The 12,863-nt window shown below is 34.4% G+C and overlaps 3 protein-coding genes and 1 non-coding gene across 4 annotated transcripts; 1 reads left to right on the top strand and 3 right to left on the bottom strand.

Moving 5' to 3' along the window:
- The first annotated feature begins 551 nt into the window (after nt 1–551).
- Nucleotides 552–6,530, top strand: LOC111678193 (zinc finger protein 510-like). The gene is made up of 3 exons (XM_023439457.2): nt 552–1,557; nt 1,616–2,147; nt 6,374–6,530. Exons 1-3 carry the CDS (start codon nt 633–635, stop codon nt 6,426–6,428), a joined length of 1,512 nt encoding a protein of 503 aa, XP_023295225.2. The 5' UTR covers nt 552–632; the 3' UTR covers nt 6,429–6,530.
- On the bottom strand, nt 6,056–6,127 carry Trnat-cgu. Its single transcript has one exon. It is a non-coding gene; the product is annotated as a tRNA-Thr (tRNA).
- LOC111678175 (integrator complex subunit 4) lies at nt 6,486–9,608 on the bottom strand. The gene is made up of 2 exons (XM_023439437.2): nt 7,549–9,608; nt 6,486–7,488 (listed from the first exon to the last, which is right to left on the bottom strand). Exons 1-2 carry the CDS (start codon nt 9,499–9,501, stop codon nt 6,589–6,591), a joined length of 2,853 nt encoding a protein of 950 aa, XP_023295205.2. The 5' UTR covers nt 9,502–9,608; the 3' UTR covers nt 6,486–6,588.
- Nucleotides 9,609–10,405: 797 nt separating this feature from the next.
- Nucleotides 10,406–12,375, bottom strand: LOC111678183 (puff-specific protein Bx42). Its single transcript, XM_023439449.2, has one exon. The coding sequence runs from the start codon at nt 12,238–12,240 to the stop codon at nt 10,606–10,608; it is 1,635 nt and encodes a 544-aa protein (XP_023295217.1). The 5' UTR covers nt 12,241–12,375; the 3' UTR covers nt 10,406–10,605.
- Between the last annotated feature and the right edge of the window lie 488 nt (nt 12,376–12,863).

Below are 12,863 nucleotides of genomic sequence, written 5' to 3'. Positions count from 1 at the left end.
ATTTTATGATACATTTTTAACACGATATACAAAACTTTATCACGAACACGTAAAACTAAAGAGCGGGAAATATGTCAAACTAAAGAAAAGAACAATGAATCAAAAATAATACGTATTAATACACTAAATAATTGTTTTTTTATTTTAATACGATATTTTAAAACACGAAACGGTAAACTTTTTAAAATTGATTCATTAAAGGTAGAAATAAAACGATTTTTAGTTAAAACAAATTAACCCCGTAATAAACAGAAACACACAAATAAAAAAACAATTCACAATAAGAATAAAACTATAGTTGCCATATTATGCATAAAAATGCATACAATTTTCTATCTCCTTAATATGGTAAATTTTTATTCTAAACAAATCAATTAATCACAAATTATAATATTAACTTTTGAAATAATTTGTTATTTAAACATACAAAAATAACAGAAAAAATTGTAATTTTTATATTATAATAATAATTGAGATTACTCCAACCATCTGGCAACTTTAAACTTACAAGACAGCTGCTTGTCACAAACAAAAAAAAAACGTAAACAAAAACATGTTTATTATTGTTATTGGTTTTTCAATTGAAGTGCAAAAAATTGGTTAAAAAAATTAGTGAAAAAAGTTAATAAAAAATGAAAATAACTTGTCGAATATGTAAAATACAACAAGGAGAATTCTTTACGCTTGATAGTGTAGTACCTGTTTATGGTCGAATGGAACACAAGCTATTGGAAATATATAATAAATGTTTTCAATTGAATGCCCAACAACAAGATGCTTTGCCTCAAGTGGTGTGTTTGACGTGTTTGGAAAAATTAAAAGAATTTTATGAATTTCGATTGAAAGCCGAAAAAACTGACTTGGAATTAAGAAAAGTTTTACAAGAATCCCAAGAGCAAGAAATAAAATCTGAATTATTGGAGAGATTTCAGCAAGAGCCCAATAATAAAGGCGAAATAAATGCATCATTGCCAGCAATTAAACCAGAATTGGAAGAAGAAGTTATTACCACTGAAGATGAATACGAAGATGATGAAGAACGTTATGAAAGTGATGCCAAAACACAACAACAGGAGGACGACGAGGAAGAAGTTGAAGATACTGATATTTTATTTGAACTATACAATAAGAATGATAGTTGTATGGAAAACTATCTAAATTTTGATAAAGAGGAAGAGGAATCTGAAGAAATAATAGAAGAAGACTACAACAGTGATCATGTAGAACATGATAATGAAATTGAAATGAATAAATCTCTAGTCGATGATATTAATAATGCTCAAATAATAGAAAGCGATAAAATACAATCAAATAATACTAGCGATGATATTGATGCAATAAATTTAGAATCACAAAAGAATATACCGATCGTAGAAATTTCAAGACTTCAATTACCATTAGAAACAGCTCAAGTTCAGACAATAATGTTGGATCCCTTGGTTGAAAGTAGAAAATGGCAGTGTGCTGATTGTGGACGCAAGTATTTGACAGAAGAGAAATTGGAACAACATCGTAAACTGCATAATCAATCAGAGGATTGCCAGTGTGAAATATGCGGTTAGTATAAAATTATATGTTAAAGTGGTTTGTATATTATTGTCTAATTTCTCTTTAGGTACACATCTTAAGTCCCTCTATGATTATCGTGAACATATGAAGACTCATGGAACGGAACGTAAATTTTCTTGCGAATATTGCGACAAGACATTTTCTACTCGCGCCAATCTAAAGGCTCATCTATATATTCACACCAATTTACGGCCTTTTAAGTGCGAAATTTGTGGTAAAACATTCCAACAGAAATCAATCTTAAAGACTCACATGACATTGCATACGGGTAAACCATTTGAATGTACTCTCTGTCATCGACGTTTTAGTCGAACAGCTCATCTTAATATCCATATGCGTCAACACAATAACATACGTCCATATCAATGTACCGAATGTCCGAGCTCCTATATGCAAAAGTCCCATTTAGATCGTCACATATCTAGCTCACATTTGGGTGTACGCTTTCAATGCACTATATGCGGTAAAATGTACACTAAGAAGCCGTCCTTGAATACTCATATGCGTGAAGCCCACTGTACAACGGTGTCATTATACAATTGTAAAATATGTGATTTGGATTTTGCAAAACAAAAAGGGTAAGTATAAGTTTAAAATAATTTTCTCTTTCGGTTTGTTTTTATCCAAAAAAAAAAAATTGTGTGGTCGTGCAAAGTGAACTTTTAAACTCAAATAATTCCGTTGTTCAAAAATATAATTATTAATTAAAAAAATCATTTAGATTATTAGATTAACCAAATGATATGTGTTTTAAGAACTAATTTTGATTATTACTATTTATTAGTTTGATAATTTTCCTTATTTATGATATTTTACTCAAAAATATTTCATATATCTTCCAAAAATTCACACAAAACAAATAGTAGAACCACTGATAGATACATTGTTTTCTAATCATCGCATTTACATTAGTTTTATTATTCTAAATTATCGCCAATGACACGCTAATAAATCATGTACGTTTCACCTAAATCAAACCAGTTCCTCATTACTACTTACTCCTCTGATAAACCAAAAATCCCTGTCATGTAACTTTTTGCTGGACAGAAGGTGCAAGTGATGACTGGTTCGATTTAGGTTTATGAAGAAACATGCATGATTTCAACATATTATAAGAGTGTCATTTGGCTCCCGTTGTTTTAAAAAAAAATTAGATTATCTACAAAATAATTTACAAAATAGTTAGTTTTAGTAACGAATTAATTGCAAACAAACTCATTTCCAATTATAATGAAATAAAATGAATATAAAGAAAGTAAAGAAATTGATTTCCAATTCAAATAAATTTTATTATTTGTTAAAGTGGATTAAAATTATTTGCAATCAATACATTTCCAATTCGTTTGAATTCTTCATATTAGAATGATTGAACATGAATTTATTCACAGCTCTAATAAATACATATGGACAATTCCATGAAAAAGTAAACCAAGACTGCAGATATTCTCAATCTTTTGTATCAAACCAAAGATGAAGACTTTTATATTTTTTAATTCTAAAATATATAGGCGCCCTAAACATTATGCCGATTTTCATAACGATTCGACATCATTTGACCCTAGTTCCATTCATTCAATGTATAATTTCAGAAAAACCCTTAGAGCGGATTTTTGAGTTTTTAATGAAATGCTAATAATTAATAATCAGTTTATTTAATCTGATGTTAATCCCCTTTGATGTTTTTGAGCACAAGATTAAATTTCGTTCATATTTTTGTCATATAAAAAAAACAACAGAGAAAATGTCGAATTCATGTCTTAAATAAAAAAATCCCAAGATTTAAATCTATTTACTACAATTCGAAGATTTACTGACATTACAAACGCCATTCATTTTCTTTATATTTTTATATCGCTTAGCGATATTTAGTAATTTGTATGTATGCGTGCGTGTAAAAAAATTAAGGATTTTCAAAATACATATGGTGCCATTTCACGTCAAGTGAACCAACTTTTGAAATCGATGTCTCCCGATCGCGATGAAATTTGCACCATAGTTAGTTCTATTGGATAGTAATTCAGATACAATTTTTTCAACAAGATCGCTCGTGAACTTTCTAAGTTAGAGGCGGTCAAAATTTGACATTTTGCCCATTCAGGTGTTTTTTCTCATCCATGTAACTTATTACCTATTGTTCTTAGCAAAATGTGTCCCAAATAGTTTAGCTATTTATGCAATCTTTCGAAAAAAATTAAAAAAGTTTAATAAAACATTTTTGACTTTTTTTTTCTAAAATGGGCCCTTTTTATTATTTTTATTATTTTTTTAAGAAAACTTATATGTTGTTTCTAGATAACGTGTGAGTAGGTTTGAGTTAAAATTTTACTTATTTTGTTTTTGTTACAATAACAAAATACAAGTAAAATTTGTACTCAAACTACTCGCTCGGTATCTAGAAACAGCACATAAGTCTTTTCTAAGCGACCTTATATATATGGTCGCTTAGTGGGATATCTATCTATCAAAAAAATATTTTGTAACCCAAGATTTAAAATTTTTGATTTTTTTTGCAAAATCAAAAACTTTGCTGACTTTTTTTTTTTTTTAAAATGGACCCATTTTTTAATTTTTTTTTAAAAAGTGTATATTTTTGAAAAATAAAGCATTTATATTTATATTATATAATATATATAATATTTTTACGTATTATTTATTGACAAAGAAAAGAGATTTTCTACAAGAGGGCTCATGGGAGTAATGGTAAATATGGTCCTATCCTTATAAATTTTGGTAGAGGAATTCACGTCTACCTTTAATCGTTTTATTAGAAATTATAAGTGAATTTTGACCTTCAAGACATTTTCTGAAGGGAGTTTGAATAAAGGCTAGGTAGGGTCCATCACTATAAAAATTAGTAGTGTCATTAATCGTTCTATAAAACTAAGTTTTGCAGATTTTTGTTGATATAATAGAACATTTAACGTAATTATGAGCCTAAAGGCCCGATTCGGGGTCTGTTGTATGATGGCTATGAGAAATAATGGACCAATTTCATCAACCATTTTCAATAGCGTTCGTCCTTGAACCAAAAAAAGAGTATGTGCCAAATTTCATCAAATTAGTTTGAAAATTGCATCCTGTAGCGTAATTTACATGGACACACAGACAGACGGACGTACAGACGGACATAGCTAAATCGACTCAGAAAGTGATTCTAAGGCGATTGGTATACTTTAAGGTGGGTCTAGGACCAATATTTTTGGGTGTTACAAACATCAACACAAACGCAAATACTCTCCTCACTATAATGGTGTAGGATATAAAAAAAATATGTTATCACGTACGATACATACACTTTTACACACACACTTGCCAAATAAAATATCCTACCAACAAAAAATAAAATCAACTATTGTGAATAAATGAAAAAACGAAGAAAATTTTAAAAAAAGAGCTTAAAAAGCTTTAGCGCTTTTAAAAAAGCTTTATGAGCTTTGCAAAAAAGCTTTACAAAAAGTTTAAAAAGAGCTTTTTAAGAAGCTTTAAGCTTATCTAAGAGCTTTAGAGCTTTACAAAAAAGCTTTAAGAGCTTTAAAAGCTTTTCATTTGAGATAACGGTTTTTGTGGTGAATTTCTTTTTCTCACCACGATTTCGAAACTCACCACTATTTCGAAACTCACCACTATTTCGAAACTCACCACGAATTTCAAAACTCACCACACCTTTTTTTCGTCTTTTGCCGCCAAAAAAATTTTATTAGCCTCCCGAAAACCCAAAATTTTCCGGGGGGTGGAGGGAGGTCCGTCCGATCTGCCCGCCCCGTCCACCACTCCTTTTTTGTGTACGATCCTTTTCCTCACCCACTTTTTATCTATCTCCCTTCCCCCTCATCGTTTTCTTCTCTGTCTTCTCTTTCATCATCCACCTCCCCTCCTGTTGTTCTTCTTTCCCTCCTCTCTCTCTCACCCCCGCTCCACATTCCGTCACACTCACTCGTCTCCATCACTATGCACGCACACACACTCACACTCTCTCCGTCTGTGTCTGTCTACAACTTATTTCTTGTTTCCAGTAAACATTCGACGTACTATATATATCGTAACTTTTGAAAAAAAAGAATATGGGAATTATAAAAAAATAAAGAAACGTATCGCGAAATTTTTGCCCTGCCGTGTCGCCATTTTAATTTTTTTGGTTGTTCAAAAATGTGTGTGTGTGTTTGTTGTTGGTTGGGATGGTCTTTTTTGTATGTGTGTGTGTGGGTTTGTTTGTTTGTTTGTTTTTTTATATGTTGGTGTGGTTGTTCTTTTTTTGTTTTTTGTTTTGGATTTGAGTGTGTTTGTGTGTGTGGGTTGTTTTGGAAGAAAAGAAAAAAATGCGCGAACACACAAAAAAATAAAATAAAAAAATTACGATTTTTTGTGTTTTATGTTTGTTTTGTTTTTACGTTTATTATATTTATTTGTTTATAAAATTACATTATTAATAATAATAAATATATATTATCTAAAATTTTAGTTAAAAAGAATAAAAAAAAGTACCTTTTGCCCTCTGTGAGGTTTGAACTCACGACCCCTGGTTTACGAGACCAGTGCTCTACCACTGAGCTAAAAGGGCTCTGAGGCCTGTTGTGCCAGAGTATTTATATAAGATTAAGAGAAGTTACCACTTCATAACAATTTAAAACAGGGGTGTTAAATTTCATATGCAACATGCAGAATTGCCACATTATTTATAAGAAAACAGATACGGCAACTCTTGAATTTAAATTAGAATAGTACGTTTCTTTCTTAAAAAATATTTATTTAATTAAAAAACGCATTTTCAATTTGTATTCATTCATCCATCCTTTTTTTATTTCAGATTATATTATCATCTAAAATCCAAGCATCCCGGTTACAATAAAAATCAAATGTAAAAAAAAAACCAAGTGGAATATTAGAAAAAGTAAAAATTGTATGCAATCTTTAGTTTTTATTAAAAATTTTATTTACATTAATATGAAAAAATGTATTTTTATTAGTAGTAAGTAATATTAATTAAAGGCTTAGACTATTTGATAATATTGTGTTTTTTTCTTAAATTCCCCTCCTTACTGGTTTCGGTGCAAATAATATTTTTGCTGGTTTACACAAGTCCAATTCTGTGCCGGGTCGCACTGCCAAACAAAGTGTTATTTCCACAGAAGAGGCTTCAGTCCATACGGAATGAGAGAGCAGTATGGTAGTTCTTAAACGTACATTCGTTTCATGAGCACCCTGTTCGGTCATTATTTTCTTAAAATCCGACAACTTTGGAACAACTGTGTGCAAATGCTGATCGGGATATTTAATTTTTATGCGCATATCTTGTTTTTGAGACTCTTGTAGATTATCGATTTCAGCTACAAACGGTAGAGCAGCAATAAGACCTGCCGTTACTTTTATAACATTATCCTGTGACATTTGCGGACATGGTTCCAATATATTGGCCATACACATCTTTATGTTGACATTAGCCGGAGGCATGCTTACAGCCGAAGGTTTTTGCACGAGAGGCAAAATTTCTCGAAATACTTTTCCCGGCTTGGGATCGACAATACTAGACAACTGATTGAGTAGTAGGGTTGTTAAGGAATCCGGCTGGGAATCCTGTTTTTCATCCAAGAAATTACTGATGTCAGAGGCGGTTTGTAATAACATTTGACAAGGTCCCAAGGCACTTTGAGACCTATCACGCACTACCAGAACCAAATGAAGAGCACTGGCCCTTAAGCAGATTTGTTTAACCAGCAACATATCGCTGTAAGTAAGTCCCGAAAATATATGCTGAAGTTTTAGACAATTGCGCACCAATTGAGCCAGAGATTCTTTTAGCGGAGCTCTACTATACTGTGAAGTGGTGCAACTTTGCAATTGTTCAATTTGTATTTGAGCAGCTAAGAATGTTTCCAAAAAATTAGCGGTGCCCAACATTTCGGGATCAATTTCACCCAGGCGCTGCAAATAAGAATTGACAAATTAGTTTCTTTCTTCATGATTGCAACTTTTCTCACTTACCTTCAAATTGTCTTGGGCCGTTTTCAAAAGAGGTACCCGATCCCGGGCTATTGAAAATATATCATTTATATGAGCCAATATGGTTTCTAAATACTCCCGTGAATTATTTGAACCGTTTAAATCATCCATGGGCTTTTTCATGGAGGCACCTTCTATAGGCAGCTGGGGCACTAAGCTCGGCATAGCATCACGCAAATATGCGTAATGTTTTAGGGTCACATCAGGAAATAGACTTATAATGGGTACCAAATTTGCAGCCGCATTAAATAACAAAATTAAAATACACAAATAGGCGGGATCTTCGACATCCCTTTCAGCACTGTCGAAAAAGGGATGATCCTGCAGAAGATGCGACGTAACTGCTAAGCAAAGATTGGGATGCTTTTGTCCCACTTTCCGCATGCAACCAAAGGCTGATAGCTTATCCTGGGGATATTTCGAGAGGACATCTAATAATTTTTGCACCACCATTAGAAGACAGGCTTGTGTAGAAACACGACAAGCACCCAACATCAAATGCAAGCCCTCACGTACTTCTACTGAGAAATCTTCTAAAGAAGATAACATAATTTCCAATTGATCTTCACGCAGAACAATATGCTTAGCTATGGCGGTCAAACTGTAGATGGCCTTGAGACGCACTTCCTCAATTTCATCATTAAACATATCGACCAAAAAATCTAAACAAGTTACGGCAAAATCAGGATGTTTTAAAGCCAATTTGCACATAGAATCTACTGTGGCAATGCGCACTTCTAGAAATTCATCCTCCAAGCCATGGACGAGAGCTCCACAAGCACCACTAGCTATGAGGGAAATTGTATTGGTATCCAATTGTTCTTGAGGTGCATCATCAGCCCAACGTTTTCCCGAAGACCATTCACCAGAGGCAACCAATTGTGCACCCCTTTCATGGGCAGTTTTCTTACGTCTCAAATTGCTCATAAGTTTTTTGTCCAAGGTTTGATGTAGAAATTCTGAACTCACCATCGTCATGTCACCCAAATGTTCGGCGGCTTGTACACGTATCTGTATACATAAATCACACAATGCAGCGCACACTTTACTAAAAGCCGCATCTACTAGACGCATTTCCTCCTCATCCTCCGTGCCACACGATATCATATGGTCAGGGTGGTTAACACCCAATTGAAAGACCAACTGTAAAGCCTGTTGACGAACACATTCGTAGTCGTCTTGCATTGCCGCTACAGCACGTTTGTATAGGGATGGAGATAACACTGCTCCCCTAACGCCCAAACAGAGAATAGATCTTAAACTTTGTGCCCTTACACCCGAATCCTGAGAGTCGGCATAGTGTCCTATGGTGTCGATGACTCCCTTTTTAGCATCTGTTAAGGCTACAAATGCTGACAATACCATCAAGGCATTCTTTTGGGTTTGATGTGATTCCGAGCACAACTGTTGTTGCGCAAAATGAGCCATTTTGGTAATATGCATTGTGGGTAAATGCTTCAAGTTCTTGGCACCAATCTTATGAAGACTGCAAAGACCTTGGGCTATCACCTTTTGCGATTTTTCATATTTTAATACACCTATGATTTCATCAATCAAGGCATTAACCACCTCTGCGACACGTACTTCTGCAAAGTCAGCCAGCAAACCCAGTATCATTACCCGAACCGTTGTATCGCCATCACGTTCTTGGCGAAATATATCAATCAACTTGTTGATGGCCTCATGGAATTCGGAAATTTCACAATCATCAAGCACTAATTCATCGGCAATTTTTACTAATAATTCCAGAAGCTCTTTGTTGTTTTGTGGTGAAATTGTTCCCAATAAGTTTATGGCTTGCTGGAGTTTGTTGGTTGCCGATACATTTTTGCTTGTGGTTTGTATACGAATTTTCTTATGTGGAGGCTGTTGGATACATTCTACAGTTTCTGTTACCGATAGCGGGCGTTTAACCGCTACCGATGTACTCGCCATATTGGTTGATTTTAATTTTAAATTAATTAATTAATATTATTTATTTTGTAAAATACGATTTTTTCACAAGCGGCATTAAAGAAAAAATGGAATTTTAGTTTATTTCAACAGCTGATTGCAGTGATACCATACTGTTTTTTTGGTGCATTAAATATATGGTAGCATTAGTGTGAAACATAAAGTCGACTTTTCGACTTTTGTATGAAAAGTCGGAAAAATCGACCTTCGACATATACTTTTATATAGGAAGTTGGAGCCCTGAACAAATTATAAATCAAAAGTATTGGAAACAGTTATAAGGAGTTAGGCCGCCTACACACTATGAGAGAAGTCGTTAGATTTTTATTTCATACTTCCAAAACAAAAATTGTTATGATTATCAAAAAAATCAAATTGAAAATATAATTCGTTTTTACACTATAAGCATGATCGTCCCCAAATCAGACATTATTTACGACTAGGCGAATATCTTAATGAAATTTTAGCTGTTTTTGAGTTAAGTTGCGTTTAGATGACTTCGTGCAATATACATACATCACCTGGGGTTAATCAAGGTTGGCAACGGTTATCGCTAAGCTATCGTTACCGCTAAAATACCTTTTCAGCACAACTACTGTTATCGCTAAAATACCGATACCGAAATAAGCCAAACTACCGATAACGCTAAAATATCAATACAGAAATAAGTAAAAATACCGATACCGATACCTCATCACCGTTTCGAAACGGTTGCCAACCTTGGTATTAATACTTAGTTCAAGAGATATTCGTTCATTTTTTACAAGTTTTCAAAACGCATTTACCGTTGGAATAAAAATTCAATAAGGAATCGGTTTTTATAATCGATACAAGTTTTCTCCAATATAATGTACATATATAAATACAAAATAAAAACACACTTCACTTTTTAGTAGGACAAAATTATCTGTCGTCATTCTTTATAAACCTAAAAATAATTACAATGCATTTTGTAACCAAAGTTTTGTTATTTAACAAAATCCCTTAGTATTTAAAGGAAATGTTGAAAATATTCTTAACTAATAGATAAAAAGAACTATAAGTCAAATAGTAGTTTGTTTGTGTGTATGTATATTGGAAACGGTCCTAATCTTTTCTTCGTTTTTTATCCGAACTACCACCAGAACGATCACTTTTATCTTCACCTCTTTTAGGAGCTTTCTTAGCCATGTTCAAGAACTGATCGAGACCGAAGGGATCCTCTTCTTTTTCAAATTGAACGGGACCACTACGTGAAGGTGCACCACTGCCACCAGCTCTCGATGTACCCGAAAATTCTTTGTCGGGTACAAACCGTTGAGTATTTACAATACGATCTAAGTCGGCTCCATAGGCGTCGTTGTCAGCTTGTTTGCTTGGTCTATACAAATGATTGCCCAAGGAGTTGGCATCACGCCATGGCTTGTCATATACATTGTAAGCTTCATCATCGCCATAACCGGAATCCATACCTTTAGTGGTATTGAAAAGACGTTGATCGAAAAGGGCCTCACCGGTGCCCGCTGACTTTGCAGGCATGCCGAGGGCAATTTGTTCTGAAATATCACGCTCGCGCTCTTTTTGTAATTTGGAACGCTTGTCAGGGGCTGCCCTTGCCAAGTTGCGATCGCGCTGTCTCTCACGATGTCGTTCTGCCCGTAATTCATTACGTTCTCTGGCCTCAGCACTAGTACCGGGTGCCTCCTCCGTGGGATTACGTATACCAGCACGTTCTTCTCGAGCTCTCTGGGCCATCATTCGCAACATGTCCTCCTTCTTTTCCTTTTCTTTCTGTGCCAATTTTTTCTCTAATTGAGCCCTAGCTTCAACGGCTTCTCGAGCCTTACGATCGGCTATATATAAAGCTTCAGACATTTTTGCGAATTTTTCATTAATATGAACTTGCTGCAAACCTCTACCATCGGCTGCTAATCGTTTATCTAGAGGAATTGTATAACCTTTAGCATTTTTCCAATTCGATATACAAGGAGGAATTTTCCACTCTTTTTGTTCTTTGACGGTTACTTTACGCGAAGGCGAATGTAACACCGGTGCTGGAGGTGAAGGTGGTCCTCTAGGTATTTTCTTATTAATACGAAATTTAGGTGGTTCCATGGGATCTACTTGCGCTTCCACCATACGTATAATACGCTGTTTGGCACCCGAATTAAAAGCATCACCTTGTTGTGAAGGCGTGTAGCGAATATACTGTGCTGGAGCACCCTTTTCGGCATGTCTGACAGGCATAGCAGCTGCTATTTTTTGACTAGTCAACTTTTCCAATGCTCTTCTTGTCTCTTCAGTAGTATCAGCTATTGTCTCGGCATCTGGCCTTTGCAGTTCCTCTGCATCCTCTGATAAAACCTCTGCAGGCAATAATTGGGAAATGGATGAATAAACAATTTTATCTTTACCATGTCCTTGACGTGCTATGGCATCATATTTTATTTTTCCCTTTTCATCCAAACGTACGGCCAAAGCATTGGATTTTTTACCCAAATTTGCCGGAGCTCCCATACCCAAAGGATATTGAGCTACATGTATTTCAGGAAACGCACCACCATCGCCGAAATCGGCTTCTGTTCGTGGTACCCAATCCTTGCGTTGGCCATAAGGAGGTGCAGCTATTTTAGCTGATACTAAGGCACCTATTTTTGGTGCACCTTTAGCAGCCACGCGTCTTTCATCTTCACGATCCCACACCGCATTTGTGGGTGTAGGTAACAGACTAGACAAAGACATATTGCGAAAAGTTGTAATTACTTGTTATTTTGCTAATCTTTCTATGTATTTTTTAATAAAACACGATTGTTAATCAAAAATATTAAAATTACACACAATAACTAGTGAAAAAGAAAAATGGAGAATTGACGTTTGTTAAAAAATATTGTCAACAAAGTTTGTAATGTTGATAAGAGGGAATGAAACGAAACTAAATGAAACATAAAACAGTGTTGATAAATGAATGTGCTATATTTTGTAGAGCTCAACTACTTTTGTCCAGGGTACACTTAGCTACAAAAGTTTGGCAAACGAAAGTGGGCGAAAACGGGTGCAATACTAAAGATTGTTGATATCTGAATTGGCCTGATTTGTGCCAATAAAGTTGTGTTGTGGCTACCAAAGTGTGGCTAAAGACAACAGCCTTCTCAACGTGCGCAATACGGGGGATAGTTGATATCTGGAATGCCCTGATTTGTGCAATTAAAGTTCTATTCTAAACGGATGAATTTTGGCTAAAGACAGCGGACCTCAGAAAGGGCGCAATGCGGAAGATGGTTGAAATGTATTTTTTGTGCAAACAATATTATTTTTTTACAAACTAAACATTTTAAATTTTTTTATTATTAAAATTTTATTTTGTT

The sequence above is a fragment of the Lucilia cuprina genome, chromosome 3 (genome assembly GCF_022045245.1).
Source record: "Lucilia cuprina isolate Lc7/37 chromosome 3, ASM2204524v1, whole genome shotgun sequence".
NCBI lineage: Eukaryota > Metazoa > Arthropoda > Insecta > Diptera > Calliphoridae > Lucilia > Lucilia cuprina.
The sequence above is the reverse complement of the archived record's forward strand: the minus strand, read 5'-3'. Positions and strand labels throughout refer to the sequence as shown.

Excerpts from the sequence above, each read along its gene's own strand:
- LOC111678183 (XM_023439449.2), bottom strand. The coding sequence starts at position 12,240 with ATGTCTTTGTCTAGTCTGTTACCTACACCCACAAATGCGGTGTGGGAT.
- LOC111678175 (XM_023439437.2), bottom strand. The coding sequence starts at position 9,501 with ATGGCGAGTACATCGGTAGCGGTTAAACGCCCGCTATCGGTAACAGAA. Across the intron at positions 7,489-7,548 it reads CGGCCCAAGACAATTTGAAG|CGCCTGGGTGAAATTGATCC; the intron begins GTAAGTGAGAAA and ends TCTTATTTGCAG.
- LOC111678193 (XM_023439457.2), top strand. The coding sequence starts at position 633 with ATGAAAATAACTTGTCGAATATGTAAAATACAACAAGGAGAATTCTTT. Across the intron at positions 1,558-1,615 it reads TTGCCAGTGTGAAATATGCG|GTACACATCTTAAGTCCCTC; the intron begins GTTAGTATAAAA and ends ATTTCTCTTTAG. Across the intron at positions 2,148-6,373 it reads GATTTTGCAAAACAAAAAGG|ATTATATTATCATCTAAAAT; the intron begins GTAAGTATAAGT and ends TTTTTATTTCAG.